This window comes from Malurus melanocephalus, unplaced genomic scaffold (assembly GCF_030028575.1).
Source record: "Malurus melanocephalus ecotype Western Australia unplaced genomic scaffold, MMel_1.1 scaffold_96, whole genome shotgun sequence".
Classification (NCBI taxonomy): domain Eukaryota; kingdom Metazoa; phylum Chordata; class Aves; order Passeriformes; family Maluridae; genus Malurus; species Malurus melanocephalus.
Window position 1 is genome coordinate 1,394,973 of NW_026623328.1, and position 18,702 is coordinate 1,413,674.

The following is an 18,702-nucleotide window of genomic DNA, read 5'->3' on the forward strand; positions in this document are numbered from 1 at the left end:
ATGGTAGCAGCAGAGCGACAGTAATTATTTTTGTTACGAAAACCTCTGTCCAAGGACATCTTACCCCTTCAGTCCCAAATACTGAGTGTCTTTCTTAGTCTCCYCTGTTCTTGCAGTCATTGTTGCTTTTCCTCTGCAGTTCCTATCATTGCTTTTTCCTTCTATTTTGTCTCCCTCCAAGCTGCTGTTCAGCACTGCAGTTGGAGCCCATGAAATGCAGCCATTTCTGGCTGAGAGGTGGGAAGGTGCTGGCACCACTTCCTGGCTTTGCCATACCCACCTGGGAAGGGAGAATCAGGATGACTTTCAAAGGAGCTGCTTGGTTTGGGAGCAACACTCCAAAGTGCCCAGAGTTGAATGGGAGCAAATCTATTSCCTCAGACAGCTTTGAATCAAACTCAAGTGGCCAAGTCAATTCTGAAAATGTGTCAYGGACTCCTAAGGTACTTAGGATTTAAAAATAAATGCTGGAAGTGTGAAATGCTGGTTCCTTCTCAGCTGTGGGATGAGCTCAGGGCTTGTGGATTCTCACGGCTCRCATTTAAACGTGTGGGGAAGATCCAGGCCAGCAGGGATGATTTGTCCCTCTGCCTGTGGAGCCATGGAAGAGCTCCAGGAGCAGGGTCCATTACAAAGATATCAAATCTGTCTTGCTTTGACTTCAGGCTGTGTTCTGCCTCAGGCTCAGTGCAAAGCTGGCTTTGGAGGTGAGCATCTCAACCCTCACTGCAGCTTTTTCCCACAATAGTCTGTTATACCTAAAAAATATGTCATTAGCTTCACAAATAATTTAACTTCTAATGAGACTCTTAACTGTGGATCAAGAGTGCCAAGATGATGGCAAAAGTCACAGTAAAACTTATCAGGCAACATGCCGAAGAAATAAAAAATCAATTATTTTACTCAAAATAGGAAGGKTTTTTTTAATCAGGAGCTACCCTCCTTTCCTGTAGAGGTTGGGCTTTGCAGGGCCTGTTGTTCTGCAGCAGGTCTGTGAGGAGGAAGTGAGACTGGCCAGGTTTATTGGGAGGAACTGGAGCTGGGGAGGCACCCCGAGGCTGACAAACCTTCCAGCCTGGTATCCCACTTTGCAGTCACCGAGGTTGGTTTGGATGGCATTGCTCCATCTGTCCCTMCTGGCACAGGGCAGAGGAGGTTGAATCTCTCCCTGCACAGCACACACTGAGCTCTGCTGGCAGCACATCCTGCACCACCACAGCTCCAGASGCAGAGCTGTGGCACAGCCCTGCTCACACCCAGGCCAAGTCATCGCTGTGGGACATGGGTGGAAACGGGGAATAAACGGGGAACCAGCTCGGAAAAGCTGAACTCGTTGCCCTGATGATTTGTGTTTGTTGTGAGCTCAACTTCATCTCCACAGAAAAGGCTGCTCGACTCTTTTCTTAAATGTGATTTCTTCCTCCATTCCCCCAGCTGCCCTGCAAAGGACACTTGGCTCAGTGAGGCAGTGAGAGGCACCCATGGAGGGTGGAGGGGATACAATCACAACAGTCATTGAAACCAGAGGAAATCACAAATAGAAAACCTGATCAATTGTTCTGGCTGTGGAAACACTAGTGCTTCAAAAATCACTTCTGAGCAGAGCACTACAACTGAAATGAAGCTCTCATGAACACTAGATTAATGGATTTACAGAAAGGTCATCAGGAGTCAGTGACTGAACATAGACAGTTAAATACATTTTATTACAATTTTCTGATGACCATGCTGCAGCTGAGGGGTTTTGACTATTTAACAAAGTAAGTCACCGTGACAACCTTGTTAATATTTTTACACAGTTGTGTGTGGTTTGTTCTGATCCACCCTGCTCTGCAAAAGTGGTTGGTTTTCCTTGGGCTCAGAGAAATGGAGGATTCTTATTTATGCCAATTTTAAGAGTGCCATGAGTATGTATTTTAAATATGGAATAGGTGAGTCACTGACTCTTTTTGCCCACATCTAATGAACACCACCTGAAGGGTGTTTGTCACACACAGCTTGAAATGGAGCCTCACACAGGGATCAAAGAGGGCTCCTCTTGCTAGAGCAGCCTGCTGAGGTGAATTTTCTGATGCAGAGCTGCAGAAGAGCTGAGGCTGGAAGGAGCTGCTGGACACCTCCAGCAATCCCCTGCCCAGCACAGGGCCGAGCACAGCACCCAGCTCCGAGTGTCTCCAAAGACAGAGACTCCACAGCCTCTCTGGGCMAACCCTTACAGCAGAAAATCCTCCTGTGCTGAAACAGGACTTGCTGAATTTCCATGTGTGCCCATTGCCTGGCTCCCCCTGCAAAGCCCAGCCTCATCTCCCCTGCTCCCTGCCGCAGGAATTTATCCACACTGAGCACCTCCTCTGCAGGCTGAGAGTGCCTCAGCCTCTCCTCCCTCTGCAGTTTTTCCAGGGTGAATCTCAGACTGTCCCTCTGYGTCTCATTCCAACAGATTTTTTCCTGGCAAGACTGGGTGATTCACAGTCCCTTTCCTCCCTCAAGGCTCCCACTCCTGCAGTGCAGCACAGAGCTGCCTCTCTTTCYTCAGTCCCTGGCTGGGGACACTGAACTTGTGCTGCTTTGTAGGCACAGGGGAAGATGTGGAATTTCAATCCAGTAGCACTCATTGCATGCTTGTATGGAAGGCAAGTTAGGCTGCTTGGTTGTATTTCAGCTCCTTTAGCTCAGAAAGATATTTTTCTGATTCTTTTTTCATGCTGTACAACAGTAAGGTAGATTCCAGCTGGCAGATGGCACAGAAAATGCTAGTTTCACCTCCAGTTTAATCTAGGTTTTGTAATAAAACTTTCCTCAGCAGCCACAGTTCAATAAAGCACAAAGTCTGCCTGCTGTTCAGAGTTTGGGATTTGAGGCTGGGATGAGGTGAAGGCTGGGAGCACAGCTCTGCATGGGAATCATTCAGCCTTGCTCAGGGTGTCAAGGTGAACAACAACAACAAAAAAACCACATTGAAAATATGCTTCTGGATCCCAACAGCTTTTCAGTTCCCCAAAGAATCGCTCCCTTACTGCAAATGGAGTTTAGTACTTCTTCAAAGTGGGAGAAAAATGCCAYTGAACAAGATTGAGGAATTGAAAAGTTCCACAGCTCTCGGTGCAACTTTATCTTTGCTTGAAATGAAAGGCAACAGCCTTGGGAATTAAGTGAAAATGAACTAGCTCGGGCTAATTTAAAGATACCAGCTCCTGTTGTTCATTCAGGGCAAATAAATAAATACAAGCTTTTTTTTTCTTTTAAGTAAGAGCTTTTCGAATCAAGAAGTTATTTCATGCTGCTCTCRATTTGTACAGGCCTAATCTCTTCCTAATATGAAAGAAAAATAAAAATAAAGGGTGGGAACAAAGACAAAAAGGAAAACACGTGGTCARCAGCCCTGAGGTCCGAGTCACATCACTTCATGCTATTTGCAGTAGGTGCTGTAATTACTGAAGGTTATTAACGAGTCAGGACTGATAAACAGCCCTGGGGCTGCTGCTCAGCAGGATAGAAATCCCCAGGAGCACGGGGAGAAGAAAAGGAGAGTCCTGTCATTGAAAGGTCCTGGATGCACATTTGGTTAGGACTTTTGTTTCTGACAGTCTTTTTGTGGTCAAACACATTTTCACTGGAAGTTGGGGTGCTGCTTTGGAAGATAAAGCTGGGCTTTGATGAAAAGGTTCACACTTGGTAAAGCTTTCTCTGAGATGGGAAATTAAGGTGCATTTTCTAACCAAAGAGGAAGGGACCAGACTCATAACCCCCCTCAGTGGTTCTGGGAGCTGTGCAGGAGGAAGGCACAGCCTGGAACAGGAACTGGRGCATTCACTGCCCCACAGCCACTGCCTGCAGCCCTTGTGCCACAAGATTCACCCCCARTACAGGAGCTGGAGAAAGAGGGTCAAAAGAAATCCCTCTTCCCTGTACAGGATGGGGGATGGTGTGGCAGCTGTGCAGGGGTGTCTCAATCAGACACTAACCCAGTGTAAGAATGTTGCATCATATTGAGTAATAGGATATGTTGAAAATCATCATTTAGGTGGCAAAGATCTCTTGTGAAATGGAAATGGTAACGTGTASCTATCGAAATGATCCTCACTAAGAAGTGAAGTAAATCTTTAATTCATTCCCTTTGTACAGCAAGATTGCTGTACAAAGGGAATGATTGCTTTGTACAGCAAGATGTACTCTGGGAAAATTTCCTGAAGTTTTACCCTTCCCCATGTGCCAGGACAGACCACTAATAAAATGCCTGGCTCACAGGGGAAGGAGAGAGCATGGGGTCAGCAGTGGGTTTTATTAGAGCCTTTTTCAGCACTGACAGGAAACAATACTGAGCATTTTAAGACAAGGAGGAGAAAGACACGTTGTTCTTTAACAAATTGATGTACTAAACAAGCAGGTCTGATTCCAGTGGCTCTGTAAGACCTGGTGGACAGTTCCTCGGTACTTGAGCAAGTCAGGGCTGTTTTACTCACCGTGGTCTGGGACTGAGCTTGCAGTGCGTGTAGGAGAGGAGCTTTCTCTTATAACAGAGAAGGAACCTGGAAGTGCATGAACTACAGAGGAATCAARACAAAAGTAATCTCCCACCATTATTTTGTGTGAAACAGAAGTATCCAGCTACTTGTAAGATCCTATTTCTCCTTATTTTACTTGCAGTTTCTCTTGTGTAGCCAATGTTACTCACTAGGAGCCTGAAGGAACATGTGATTTCACCAYGGACACGTTTATCTGTTGTGTTCCAGAAGGGCCACAGCAACACAGTGCTGTGCCTTCCAAAAGACACGTGCAAACCCTCACTTCTGGCCTCTCTCTTGGCTCCCAAGGTGAAGCCACTTCAATTAAAGGATTTAGCTGTTGTCTGAAGTCACCACATGGAGAAAATACAAAGGGATGCTGCCACCTCAAACCTGTGTCATGTAGCCACATCAAGTTCCCATTTAAAAGTGGTGAGGGATTCTGCTTCCTCCTGTCCCATTTCTTACTGTCCCATCACAGAGGTGTTCCAGAAGTTTACTATATGTAAAGTTTACTATATGTAAAGTTTACTTATAATAAACTGTAAGTTTACTAAACTTATAGTAAACTGTAAGTTTACTATATGTTCCAGAAGTTTACTATATGTTTACTATCTTATAGTTTACTAATCTATATGGAKTCCCTGAATGCATTCCTAGGTTTTGTCCCATTTTTTATTGTGTTACATACAGTGTCTGCTTGCTCCTTTCTCYTTCTGCTTGCACAGGAGCACCAGGAGTCTGAACTGGACTCAGAATAATGTTTAATCAAATCATTAAAAAGGGAAGYGAAAACGGAGGTAATAAGCACAAGCAGAGTCCTTTTATTAGACCAGAATTGAGRCTTTCCAAGGCTGTTCCCTGTGTGCCATTGGTCTGCAGCCAGCAAACCACCTGCAAAAGCGAGGGAGGCTTTTGTGCAGCCATCACTTTGTAGCTGTGCAAATCAGGGGGTGATTAACACGTGAAGAGAGCCAAACAATATGCTGTGACTATAATAATGCCTAATACATAACACATGAGCAGTCCAGAATGCCAGTGAGGAGGGTGAGGGCTCAGGAAGCTGAGGAGCAAATTCCTGTGTCAGCAGAACTTTAAATCAACCATTTCCTTCTCAGAGAAAACCCGCAGGGTCAAGAGCAAAAGGCCACTGGGGAGCTACTGCTTTGCTCAGTGTCATTTGCAGTGCTATTGTAGTTTGTGAATCTCAGGTTTATTTCTGAGTATCCTRGCTGCTGCAGGTTTGAAATCTGATTAGAATCTCCGCTTTCATTCGGAGTTCTCTAGCCTTCCCTGCAACAGGGCAGTGGGAGAGGCAGTCTGGCAGCCCAGCAATTGGAATGCTACAGAGGCATTGCTTTTCCCCTTCTGGTTTTTGAAGGTCCCGTTCAAGGTTCACCTCTCTGCTGTTGCCTGGCAATAAATACCATTTGCTGCTCATGGAAAGCACTGCATGTCAGATTTAGGTAATGGGTGCAGTGAAACTGCAAACTAAGCCCCCTGTGGAAAATGCCCAAGCCAACTCCTGGAATCATCACCAAAAAGTCCCTACCTACATCCTGAGCAAACATTTATGTTTCTGATAAACAAAGAGTGAATTTACAAGAAGGGACAGAAATGTTATACAGCCAGCTTCAACCCAGCTACTCTTCCTCACTTTTTCTGCTTATATGAGAAAAAAAATACTTCAAAAATATATTTATATCTGTTAAGCTCTCAATTCTGTAGTCAGTTCAGTCTTGGRAAGCACGAGCAGCCATCACATTTCCATTCATTCCAGCTGGTTTCAGGCAGTAGGAAAAAGGACAGCATGGGCAAATAAAACTATTGCTTTTAAACCCATGAAGCAGTTGATTGTGACATGCACATTTCTGGAGAAGGACGCACATCACACCCAGCGCTGGTCAGGGGAGAAGGTTTCTGTTCTCCCAGTGTGACACTCCTGTTCTGGGCACGGTGCCCTTGCCCCACGTGTGTGCTCAGCTCAGAATGGAGCTGCTCCTCTGCCTTCTCACTGCTGGCACATCCCAGCACCAGGCAGCAGCAGGTCAGGCTGAGAACCTGGAGGCTGCTTTTGAGAAAAGGCTGGTGGTGTCCCAGTGCGGTGGGGCAGAGCTGGGACAGTGCTGGTGTGACWGGAAGCGGCCCCAAAGCACCTCCTATGGCAGCAGAGCCATGTAGGGCCCCAGCACCCCGAGCTGGGTCAGGCAGAGCTGGACAGGGCATCTCAGCAGCCTCTGGGCCACCAGACACACACAGCAGGGGCGCTCACTGCTGACCTATTGATTTGAAGTGTTAGGAAAATTAATCCACAAGCACCAGAGGTTTATGTCCAAAAAGGAGACAGAGGATTCCCGCAACTTTATTCATGAATAAAGGGAGAGGTCATGGGCATTTCCCATGGGGTCTCTCAAATTCATAGAGGACGCAGCCTTTTTTATCCCAATTTCCCGGCCGCAGTCCCCTCTTTCTTTCCCCATTGGCTGAGGTACTTGAAAGTTACAGGCTCCCCAAAACCCCTGATGAAACCCCCCTTCTATCATACATTGTCCCCCTCCCCTTCAGTTTACATCTCTGTGTCTCTGCTCTGGTAGTTTATTTACATAGTCATAGACAAGTCAATCAGTGGAATTCCTATGCAAATCCTTCCTATTGTTTCTTTSTATCTCCCAATATCAGCCTTATATCACTCCAGAGTCAGAGTTTGTTTGTAAAGGCACTACCTTCTCATTCCTTTCAGAAGCAATAAACTTCCCAAAACAATTGGATCAGGAATGTTTCTAGAAACACTAGGAAATTTTAAAGTGCACTGGGGAAAAAAACCTACAAAACATAAAGCAATTGATGGAATTACAGTGAAAGGCTAAGGCATTATAGGAAATATCCAGTCCAACGTGCTTTGAGATTCTAAGTCATGTTTGGCTGTTGGCTCTAAGATCTGTTTGCTGCTCACCTACACATCCAAAGCCCTTGGCAGAGCACTTGACAAGGAGACTGACAGATCAAGAGAAGATCTAGAAACACTCAGGGGCCAATACACCGTGATATGATGCAAGAATACAATTAATTTGTATAACTCAGTCAGAACAACTTGCTTTCAATGCAGGACTGAGATATCATGTGTGATACCGCTGTGGATAGAAAGGATTGCTTTCTGACAGTTGAAAAATATATTGGCAAAGTGATGCTTGTTCAAAACTCACTGTGGCCTGTTTTCTCTAAACTTCCTTCGCACACTGGCAGTTATTTCCTTTTTGACTCCAGAAAAATTAATCCTAAAATTTTATGTTACTAAAATTATGATCTTACMTAATCTAAACAAGATATGATTCAAAAAAAGTTCAATTTAGAGAAAAATTTCAAAGATACTCATGACAAATTCAGTTTCAATTATTTTTCTCTTTTGAAAGTCTAGATTAACAGTTTATTTGGATGAGGTAGCAGTATTTATAATTTTCAGTCCAAAACCATTTGAGAACACTTCTGATATAAGCTTTGGAAAAATATCATTAGGAACAAAGACAAGGAATGAACTTTTGTAACGAAATACTTTCAAGCTTTAGAGACAGTGTGTGGGTTTTAAAAGATTTTTTTTTTAATATTAGCAGATAATACATTTAAAATAATTGCTAAATGAAGGATGATTAGGCTGGAGAACCCCTGAGAGCTCTGCTGTGACTGTCAATGCTGGTGCCAGGAGTGCAGGCAGTGTGGATTTTGGTGCTGGCCCACCTGGAGGGTGGATTTTGATGCTGTGTTTATCACAGCAGCTCAGCACTGTCCTGCTGGGTGCTGAGCAATGCACCCWGTGTCTGCTGGGTGGTTTTTCCTTTTCCAGCCCTTCCTCTCCATCAGGGTGGTGCCACTGCCTGCTGTACCCTGGGTTGCTCTCCCTGTTAGCAGCAGATCCCAGCTCCTTGCAGAAAGCAGGAGGGCAGGCTCTGCAGCTGGAGATGCTGGGAGCAGGCATTGCTGCTGGSAGGCAGAGCTGCAGCTCCCAGAGGCTGCGGGAGCCCAGCTGGGGCTGTGACACTCCCAAACAGGACACACGGCTCCAGCAGCAAAGGATCCCCGGGGAGATGCTGAGGTGCTGTCAGACCGGCTTATCCTGCAGGGCAGGGAGAGCTCCGGGTGTGGATCAAACTACCTCTAAACAAAGCTCTGCATGGGCAGCCCAGGTGCCAGGGCGGGCACAAACGCTCCAGGGAAAGCAGGCACAACAGAAAAGGCCACGGTTGTCACAGCACAGCCACAATGCCCTGCTGAGCTCATGTCACTGTGTGACCATCACCAGGGTGTGCAGGGTGCTTCAYGAAGCGAATGCTTTGCTCACGAGTTTAGATTTACTTCAGTCCAGAGCATTGTAAAAGCTACCTACCAAAACCTGCTTCAGGAACAGCACTGCATTTTTTCTCCTTGATATTATTCTCTTTTCTTTCCTCCTTGATAGACTGCAGTAGTAATCTCGTCACTTCAAAATGGAAACTCTTGCTCTTCAAAAAGCCTCGCAGTTCCCTCTGGGCACACAGCAGCACAGGGCTCAGAGGAATATGCTCTGGAACAAGGCTGATTCTCAGTGAGTTAAAGGCACAAGGTTACCCTTGGTGCCCCCAGAAGATTAGAARAAATTATGTCATCCCCCAGCAATCCTCTGGGCAGAGAACTGACACCACCAGTCTTTCCCTGCAGCCTCCATTACCAAATCCAAATCCTGGGAGCCTCTCCCTGATGGCTGCAGAAACCAGCTCAGAGCCAGCCCCGAATAACCTCTGTCACAATGAACCCCCAGCATTTACCTGCCAGGCCTGAATAACCTCTGTCACAATGAACCCCCAGCATTTACCTGTGTGGTTACCTATGGAGAAACTCCTGCCAGGAGGGACAGTGCAGTCCCGAGGCACAGATCGCTTGGGAAAGTGCAAATGGGAGAGAGCAGCATCGTTAAACCTCAGAGGGAAAAAGAAATGGAAAGAAGAAAGCACATCCCAGCGTGCTTACTGTCAACACCTCTGCTTGCAGGCTTCTGTGCCTGCTTTCAAATATTGCAAGAAAAGCCATTCTGGTTAAACTAGAGCACAGAAGTTGTGGGTTTCAGCCCTTTCACATTTATTTTGTCTCTGGATGAAGGGTGCTGCTCATTGCATTGAAGGGAAGCAACTTCTGTCACTGGGCAGAGGAGAGGAAAGGCTGCCCTCCATTACCTGCGATTTTCAAGAAGAAAACAAGAAAAAAATCCCCGGCAGAGAGCAGAGGACACGGACAGAGTTAGGGGGTGGATCCCACAACACTGAAATCTCTGTGCCAAGCACTTTTTCTCATTAGTGATTATTGGACTAGATGGAATAACTAATCTTTTTTATTAAAGTAACAAGGATTAAATCCTCTTTCATGGCCACACAGGCTTTGACTAAACAGAATCCCTTTCTTGGCAGTGAGAGGAATTACTGGTGGTGAGTCAAATCACTGTCTTCCAAGCAGCTAGATATTGGTATAAGCAAATGATGTTTTACACATTTAATGACTATATTTATGATCTAATTAAAGCATTTTTTTCTAATTTCTAGAAAAAAAAATAGAATAGTTCTTTGACTATTCATCAGTTTGTATAATCATCACAAAATCCTTTCTGAGAAATACTGAGCTCTGTCTGAGTAGTGCAGTTAACAGCCTTTGCAAAACCACTCAATGCGGGTGCTAATTATAACACAAAATGGTAAATGGAAAATAGAATAGAGGCGAGACAGCTTAGCAAAGCTAGACGATTATTTAATGAGATGCAATCTCGCTGTCTGATTGTCTTGACAAAGAAAGTGTGGGGTCAGTTATGGTGCTACACAGGAAATCCTTCAGAAGCCAGATAAAAACAAAATGGGACTGAACAGACGAAGCAGGAGAAGAACTGTAAAGTGGGCAAAGACACTGATCTGGGGGAGCTGCTGGATCCTGGCATAAGACATGAAGAACGGGCTGGAAATAGATGTGCTTGAAACACACAAGTACAATGAAATATTGTACAGGAGGTATCTGATAACCTTCAAGCCTGCAGTAACAGAAAACAGATAAAAATCAAAGTTTCGAAGTACAAAATGGGAGTAGGAGATTAGTAGTGAAAAAATCCAATACAGTCTGAGACCTTGTTAAATAAAATAGCAGCAGAGGAGAGAATTGCAGGTGTATCTGCAGATCATAGCTCATTTAAGTGCCACGGCTATGATTTGATAGTGGAAGAAGGCAAATACAATCCTCTGATGGACCAAAAGCATTTCTTAGAGAGCAGACATCAATGCCATCCTAAGCATCACTGAGTGGAGTGGTAAAACATCATCCTTGTCCAACAGGGATTTATTCAACCTTGACCAGGTGCTGTAAGAACACATGGGAATCAATGGGATGAAAAAACAGTGTGTCAGGGAAGGGGAAGGGAGGGAAGTTTGGGTGGAAGAAGAGGTTGAGAGGGGATGCAGTTGTACAGCACGTGAAAGAAGAACTAGAGCTGTTTAAAGGGAAATGTTTGTGTGAGTAAACCCAGGCTTAAGTGATTTATGGCTGTGTGGTTGGAAATGAAGCAGCAGAGCTGCAGGATGGGTGCCCAGAGCAGCTCACACTTGTGTCACCCTGGCTGTGGCATTTCCTCCCTGGTGTGAGCTGTTCACACACAGCCACATCTGCTCCCTGCCAGCCCTGGGTTGGATTCCAGACCCCAGCCTTTCTGAAACAGGGCCTCCACTTTCTTCAGGAACACAGAGTGAGGACAATAAAGCAAATTTTGAGAGAGATCCCCGCCCAATTAAGGTAGATTAAATGAGTTGCTGTGGTGGGAAGCCTTTTTTAGGAGCCAAATCCCTCTACAAGGGCCAGCCAGAGGAACAAGCCTCAGAGGAATCCARCAGGCAGGWACTGAGGCCTCCATCAGAAGAGAYTCCTGCTCTCCTCCAGACATGGCTRTAGTGGCTCCATTTTTAATAAATTCAAGTCTTACTCATGTTAGCAGGCAAGAAACAGCAAAACTTGCCAAACAACACAAAAGCTGTTGAGTGAGGCACTGGCTGTTTACYGTGGCATTGCTTCTTCCCCTGGTGTTCCATGGCTTAGAGCAACTCCCCAAGGGCTGGTCCCAGTCCATCAGGATGGWTTGTCCTGTCCCTGGAAGGATCACRGGGCACAGGCTGCCCCTCAGCACACTCGGGGTGTGTGGGGGTGATTTTGGRTTGATAAGTTGGTGTTGCATTCTCTGCTTAGGGAATGTAATAAACGTTCTCTCAGGCATGARGGATTTGTCATCCTTTCATTATGACAATTGTGCCAGTTTAAAACTGGTGGGGAAAGACACCAAGTGAGTTCCAGCGTTTACTAAACAAAGAGAAATGTTGAACAGAAAGGCAGAGTAACCTCACAGTGAGTTTATCACTCTCCCTTTGCTGCCTGTGGCAGTGGCTGACTGCTGGGGTGRTACCAACCCCCAGGATATTTCACTGACCTCATGGCAGCATTTSTGGGATGAGAAAGCTGTGTACACAGCTATGGGATATAGCTGATTGCATCTGAAAATATACAATTAAAATGTTGGGGCTGTGGAGCATCTGATCTGTGTTTCTGCCAGGTGGAGAGACCTATTTATAATAATTTTTTTTCACAGCAACAATGTATTCTGCCATTGGAATGTCCTAAAAAAATAGAGAGGTGTGAAGTGCTAAGTCCATTGCCAGAGTATTATCAAAAAGCCTTTCTGATGTTCCTCTCTGAATGGCAAAAGTTGCTGCTTCTCATATATTTCACTGCAGGATCCCTCCTGCAACGTGTGTGCATAATTTGCCCATGGAAACATTAGGAAAACCAACGTTTTGGGCTTGAGCTCCTGTTTCTTAAGGGGTGATGGCTTTTACAATGAACTGTAGTGCTGGAAATGTAACTACAACCTGTAGATTTACAGGGATTGTCTGCAGGAATTTATCCTAACCCTTGAAGAACCGAAAAAATGCACTTCAGATCTGTAAATCCCCACAGAAGCCCCAAGGCTGCCATCAGCCACCACMATCCATCCCCAAAGCTYCCCTGCTTCTCTCCAGCCCCAGCAGCAAGGAAGCAAAGCCACAAGCTCCAGTGCCCAGCAGCTGCTTGTCAGAGGATCTTTCCAAAGTACCAAAACTTCAGCTGTTGGCTTCCCAGTGGTGGTGGAAAGCAATAAAGTACCCRTTTATTAAATGGTAACTGCTGTGGGGACAGGGGATGGATGTATAAAATGCATTCAGTTTGTACAGAAGGGCTTGTATTGTGGATAAACTGCTCGAGGGAAGGAGCACACTCGTTCTCTTGATGGTTTCACAGCCCGTGATTTTACCATAATGCCCTAACATAAAGCTCAGACAACATTCACCACTGCATTTTCAATAACGTTATCCCTCTGTACTGCTTAATGCAGGCTCTCAGTGGAAAATGGCTTGTCCTGATCCTGTTGTGTGGCTGTGGGAGGAGCAGGAGTAGAACACAGAAATCCTGTCTTCCTGAGCTATGAATCCTCCCATCAAAACACTTCACCACTGGCTGGGTGGCACAACCACTACCCCACAAGTGGCATTTGCACTGAGATGACTCTGACCATTCTTTTAAGAAATATTAAAATTAAGAACTAAAAATTAAGATTTAAGAGTCAGAATTAAGGTAAGAGGAGCTGATGTGCCTAACAGCTGCTGCCTTTTTCTTTCTGTCTTCAGTGCAAGGAGTTCACTTTCCACACCGGCTATGAGGTGCTCGTGCAGCGGCTGCTGGAGGGGAAGAAGATGTGCAAAGATGTGGAGGATTTGCTCAAGCAGAGGTATGAAAATAAGAGTGAGAAAAGTGTCAACAGCTTCCTTTTCCTCTTGTTTGGCATCTGGAAGGGCATAGCAGGCTGTTTCTAAATTTGGTAGTGTTATGAGCTTACATAGAAAAGCCTGAGTGATTTGAATCCCAGCCTTGTGATATGAGGATAGATAACAAATAGAAATCTCAAATAGGTARCAAATAGAATTCTCAATTCCCTTCTTGAGGAGGGAAGAGAAGGCTGAAAGAGTCAGAAATCCAGAGCTCCACTAGGGCCCCTCATTATGRGTCCAGAATCACACAGCAGCACATATAACCACAAGCAGCATTTCTAAGTTTCCCCTTCTGCAGGGAAAAAATGACTTGCACATTTTTGTTTCTCTTTGAACATGCGCTGCCACAGGCACTGTTTCAGTTTCCTGCCAGTACCAAAAATGAGATGTTTTTCAAACACAAAGCTACATAAAATGCTACCTAAAGCCTTACCCAGACACCCAAATCAGCTCATGTAATTCACCAACCTTAGCAGGGATGAGTARCAATTTTGTAGTTTATGTCCCTGCTTTATGTGGTTCTTGGTGCAGCTATGGACAGCTGACAATTTTGTGGGTGAGAAAATACATATCACACTGCTGCTCTGGCTCCTTTGCCACTCATTTTTGTACTTGGGACTTAGAAAAATACATCTGAAATTTGGYTCTGTTTTTAAGCAGCTTCAATGGTTTCAACGTGCAGGATGAGGCATATCCCTGCTGATACAGGGAAGACCACACAATATGGATCAGAAATCCAGCAGGCAATCCCAGAGCAGCTCATCTCAGTACTGTCACCTTATGAATAATGCTCTGCCTTCCTCAGTCACAGAGGAGGTCCTGCTTTTTCTTCCCTTGCTGCCCCCATATAATTTTTTTGGGTTTAGGGTGGTTTTCTGAAGGCTGCTTTTAAAGCCCTTTAAAAAGGGACTTTCAAGACTCAAAGGTGGCTGTTTCACAGCGTATGAAGTCTCCCATCAAAACCTGAAGCTATTTGAGTTGCTTTTCTCGACCACCAGCGGCAGCCTGTTCTCCTGGCACAATCTCACAGTCCTGGAGTCACATCTGCCTGATGGCAGCTTGGCTGTACCATTTAAAACAACTCCTTTGTGCCTCAAACCTTACAGAAATCAGAACTGCACCACCAGCCTCGGGCAGTGCAATTCTGCAGCGGATGCTGCACACACTTGTGTTCCTTTCCAAAACATCAGAGAGGCTTCTGCAAGTTGCAGGATGAGGTTTTTCCTGGTTTGTGGTGGAGGCACAAAGGACTTTCCACGAAGAAAAAGAAAAAAATACATGTACAGTCATTTTGCAAACGTTTCCATGAGGTTTTTTACGCCCCCAAGACATTCCAGAGAGCGTGTGCACGTGTGTGTGCACGTGTGTGTGCATGTTGGGGGGAGGGAATGGAGCAGAGAAGTGGCACTGAGTTAAAGATGTGATTTCCAGTTTAATGCTGGCAGGTGTTTGTTTCAGCTCATCACATTGTTCATAGGARTGACCCAGGAGAAGGTCAAAGGATGGGATGAGTCTCTGTTTCTGCAGGCTGCCCACACCATGGCRTTGGTGTTGGAATTTCAACAAGGACTCTTGCAGCAGCTGCCCTGGCCACAGTAACCCTCGATCAGTTTTCCAACCACAAATCCCCCAAACTGGCCCAGAGAAAGGCCTAAGAGGTTTGGGAGTGAGAAAGCGGTTTTAGTCAAGAACAAAGCGCAGATTTAAAACACAAAGYGTGCTCCATCTCTGGATGGCTGCAGGGAAACCTAAAAGCTGTGTGCAGGAGTGCAGGAGAGTGGGAAAAGCAGCACCAAGATGTGAAGAGATGGTGTCAACCTCCTGGCAAATTCCTCTGACCCCAGGCTACCTCAGTCCCATCCATGCCTGAGGTTCCAGGAGCTGGGATTGGTTTAAAACCTGGCCATGCTTTTTCCCCGTGATTTTCTTCAGGGACCCACCCCAACAGCTGCTGTGGGGCAAATGTGCAAGGACAGCCCTCGAGCTGCTGGAACTCAGCAAAGAGAAATACAAAGCACTTCCTGGCCAAGTGGGAATACTGACGTGACTGAAACCCAGCAGGGTTGTAAGGTCCACATCAAATTCCTGTTTTGAACCAAGAGTACGTTTCTCTAAGGTGCCCAGTTTCAGGTCAAAATGAAACCACTTTTGAGAATTGGACTTACCCTAAACAAAATCATCCCTCCCCACAATGCAAGYACCAGGCTATGTGTTCATTATTTATTATTGCCCATTCAATAGCTTTTAGCAACTACTCCAAGACTGACAACTTGGTTCCACCCTGGTCTTGCACCCAGGAGTAAGGAAGTGACACATTTAGTACAAATACTTTTAAACATAGAATAGAAGCTTTCTTCAGTGCTGGGGGAGGGGAAAACAGCAAAGGAATATTTGTATTTCTTTATTAACCATAGAAACAGAGCTGCTTTCCTGAGTCACCAGTTACAGTTCCCCTTTAGGTGAGACACCACACATTGTCCCTTCCACAAAACTCCCTCCCCACACAACTCCCAAGGCTCCTTCCCTCGGCCTCCTCTGCAGCTCTTCATCTTTCTAATGGTTAGGAATATTCCTGTTATCCCAGCTCCCATTAATTCTCAACATCTCTTAAATGGATCCTTTAGAACCTACCACTCCCCTCACAACCCGTGTTTTAACAGATCAAGTCAKCATTTTTAGGTTCCTTTTGCTCTGTTCCGACCACCTCCACCTCACTTCTGTTCACYTTCTTCTCATTGAATCCACATTTTGGGGGCAGAGTTGTTCTTAGCACTCTGCAGTAATCAAACCCATGARGATGAGCTTTGTTTTCCCCTCATTTCTTCTAGAAATAGCTTACCCAAACTATTATCGAGGTTAACTAACAGCACTAGGATTGAGGAGATAAAGAAATTAAATAAATTGCATTTCTGATGTTTTGTACCTCAGACACAATTACAAGATTTGTGTAAATGTGATCCCGGTACCACTAAGTGAAATTGAGTAAGTTTTTCTTTTAACAGAGCACAAGCAGAAGAGAGATATGGGAAAGAGYTGGTTCAAATCGCCCGAAAAGCAGGAGGACAAACAGAAATCAAGTAAGGAATTCTTTTATTATTACAGCAAACAAAATGATTCTGGAAGAAATATCAGGCTCCTGTGTTTTGCCTCTGAATGGGGTCACAGCCACTCACYTCAGTGCATAAACAGCACTTCACAATGTCCAGGGGAAGTGGGGAAACAGCACAGTCCTTCACAGGAGGATTCACAAAGTCTCTGTTTGGAAACTGCCAGCAGTCCTTTCCTGACAAATTTTTTTTTTTTTTTAAATTTCATGATTCCTAATGTTTAATATTTGCTTCCAAAAGCAAACTAAGTAATGGGGGAAAAGGGAAAGGAAAACGTTGTGAAATGTTTAGGATGGTTGTTTAACAATTCTGGAAAGCTGGTGAACACTGAGAAACTGTGACTGAACAAAGACCCCAAAAATCAGCTTCTGCAGCAAGAAAAAAKGCTTAGCTTAGAAAGCTAATCCCTTAGAAAGGACTTAATTTGAAATAATTCAATGGAACTACTGAAATACACTAGACTAAAATAGRCGACATCTATTTTTCTCTGTCTCCTCTACTACTATCTTAAATCACGTATAAATTGTGTTGGGAGGGGAAGATAGATGTTGGCATGGAATTTAACTTAATAAACATTACTGATAAACTGCTGCTATTATTGATGGCAGCAGYAATAATGAGACATTCTGTCATTATTGTAACAAGTAATAATACAGTRATAAGGTGGCAGAGGATGAAGATGTGGGGTCATGCAAGAGAAGCCTGAAAGAGAAGACCTCAATCTAAACACAAAACAGCTCTATTGATCCCTGGGGCCTGCTCCCCTCATCCATCCCATCTCTCATTCCTTAATTGCAGCCTCCTTTTCATGTCAATTTATTGCTCCCAGTGCAAGTGTGGTTTCCTGTTCATATTTTATGGGACAATTTGACCTCAAAGCCTGGCAGTGCCGTGGCAGCGAAGGCACAGAGCCCCGGTGCTGGCACAGCCAGGCTGGCACAAACTGCTGCCAGCAGTTATCCCATGTGCTGGGTAATCCAAGAGAACCTGCAAGGCTTTCCCTGCCAGAGCTCCAGCTCTGCCTTGCCTTGAGCAGGGATTCCACAGCTCCTTCTGCCTGCCCGCTGTCCCAGCTCACCGACCTAAGGGGTGAAAAGGAGGGACAAGAAGAAATGTTCTGAGATTAAAACATCAGATTAAGGATGAATGGCTTCTTCCCAAAACAAAGGCTATTCCAGCATTCCAGGATTAAAGAAAGGCTTCACCTCAGCTCCTTTACTGGCAATGCAGGGCAGGCAGAGCAAACGTGTTCAACAGCAAGCAGCTTTGGCTGCCCTTTGGTGGCTTAGTGGACAGTTCACAGATCTGACTTTTCCTAAGAGATGATGAGAGCTTGATTTAGAGGCAGAGCCAAGTSCCAGTGTTGGGATATGGATCCAAGTCCCCCTCAGGTTGGGGGGAGTTTGGACTTGGGCCCAGCTCTGCTTTGATCCAGCAGTTTTATAGGCTGGCATGGAGGGAAGGCTGAACAYAGACCAAAGCTGTGCTCAGAGCTGATTGACTGTGTTTGCATAACCCACGCCTGCTCTGGGGAGCCACCAGCTCTGCACTGATATTCTTATCAGAGCAAGTGTCTCACTGTGTCTGTTCTGAGCAGAGAGGACACTTGGCTCTCTCTCATCCTTTTAGAAATTACACAGACAGTGAAGAGCATTTGTCTGGAGCAAACAAAAAAATCAGAGAAAACTTAAGTCTGTTCAGGGCTGGAATAACTCAAAAAAATGAAATGTTTGGTTTAAATGTCATAAAATTGTTGAATTTTCTGTGTGTGTGTTCTTTTTGGAGTGAAGTTTCTGTTTGTTTATGTGACATTGATTGCTGGCAGCAGTTCTGCTCCCGAGGTCAGTCCTTCAGGGAGACTCAAGGGAGGGAATGTATGGACTACCCATAATAAGAAAAGCTTGAAAGGACTCTGCTGCAACTGTCCCAGTGCATTTTTCCAGGAGTTTCCTCTTTATAGAACTCCCTATTATCATCAAGCATACTGTGTCCTAATAGAATTACAAGTACTTGACAGGCTGAACAGGGCTGTTCCCATCTTCAAATGCAGTTTGGGTAGCAGTATTTCTTAAAGTCTATTGTATTTGCACCTAAAACTTCCATCTGATAATCACCAGGAAAAAAAAAAAAAAAAAAAAAAGTCGTTTTCAGGGTTTTTTTTGCAGAACATTTTACAGACCTTCCTGTGCCATGCTATGTATGGCAGAAGAGCAGGAATTACTAATTTTAGTTCACTCA

The 18,702-nt window shown here is 45.0% G+C and overlaps 1 protein-coding gene across 4 annotated transcripts in view; it reads left to right on the forward strand.

The window, feature by feature from the left end:
* The window catches only part of PSTPIP1 (proline-serine-threonine phosphatase interacting protein 1), a 47,572-nt gene that overhangs the window by 2,984 nt on the left and 25,886 nt on the right, over window positions 1–18,702 (forward strand). For all 4 annotated transcript variants that reach the window (XM_057368710.1, XM_057368709.1, XM_057368712.1 and 1 more), the window contains exons 2-3: window positions 13,217–13,317; window positions 16,360–16,434. In XM_057368710.1, coding sequence (XP_057224693.1) covers window positions 13,217–13,317; window positions 16,360–16,434 — 176 coding nt within the window. The remainder of the gene's footprint in view (window positions 1–13,216; window positions 13,318–16,359; window positions 16,435–18,702) is intronic.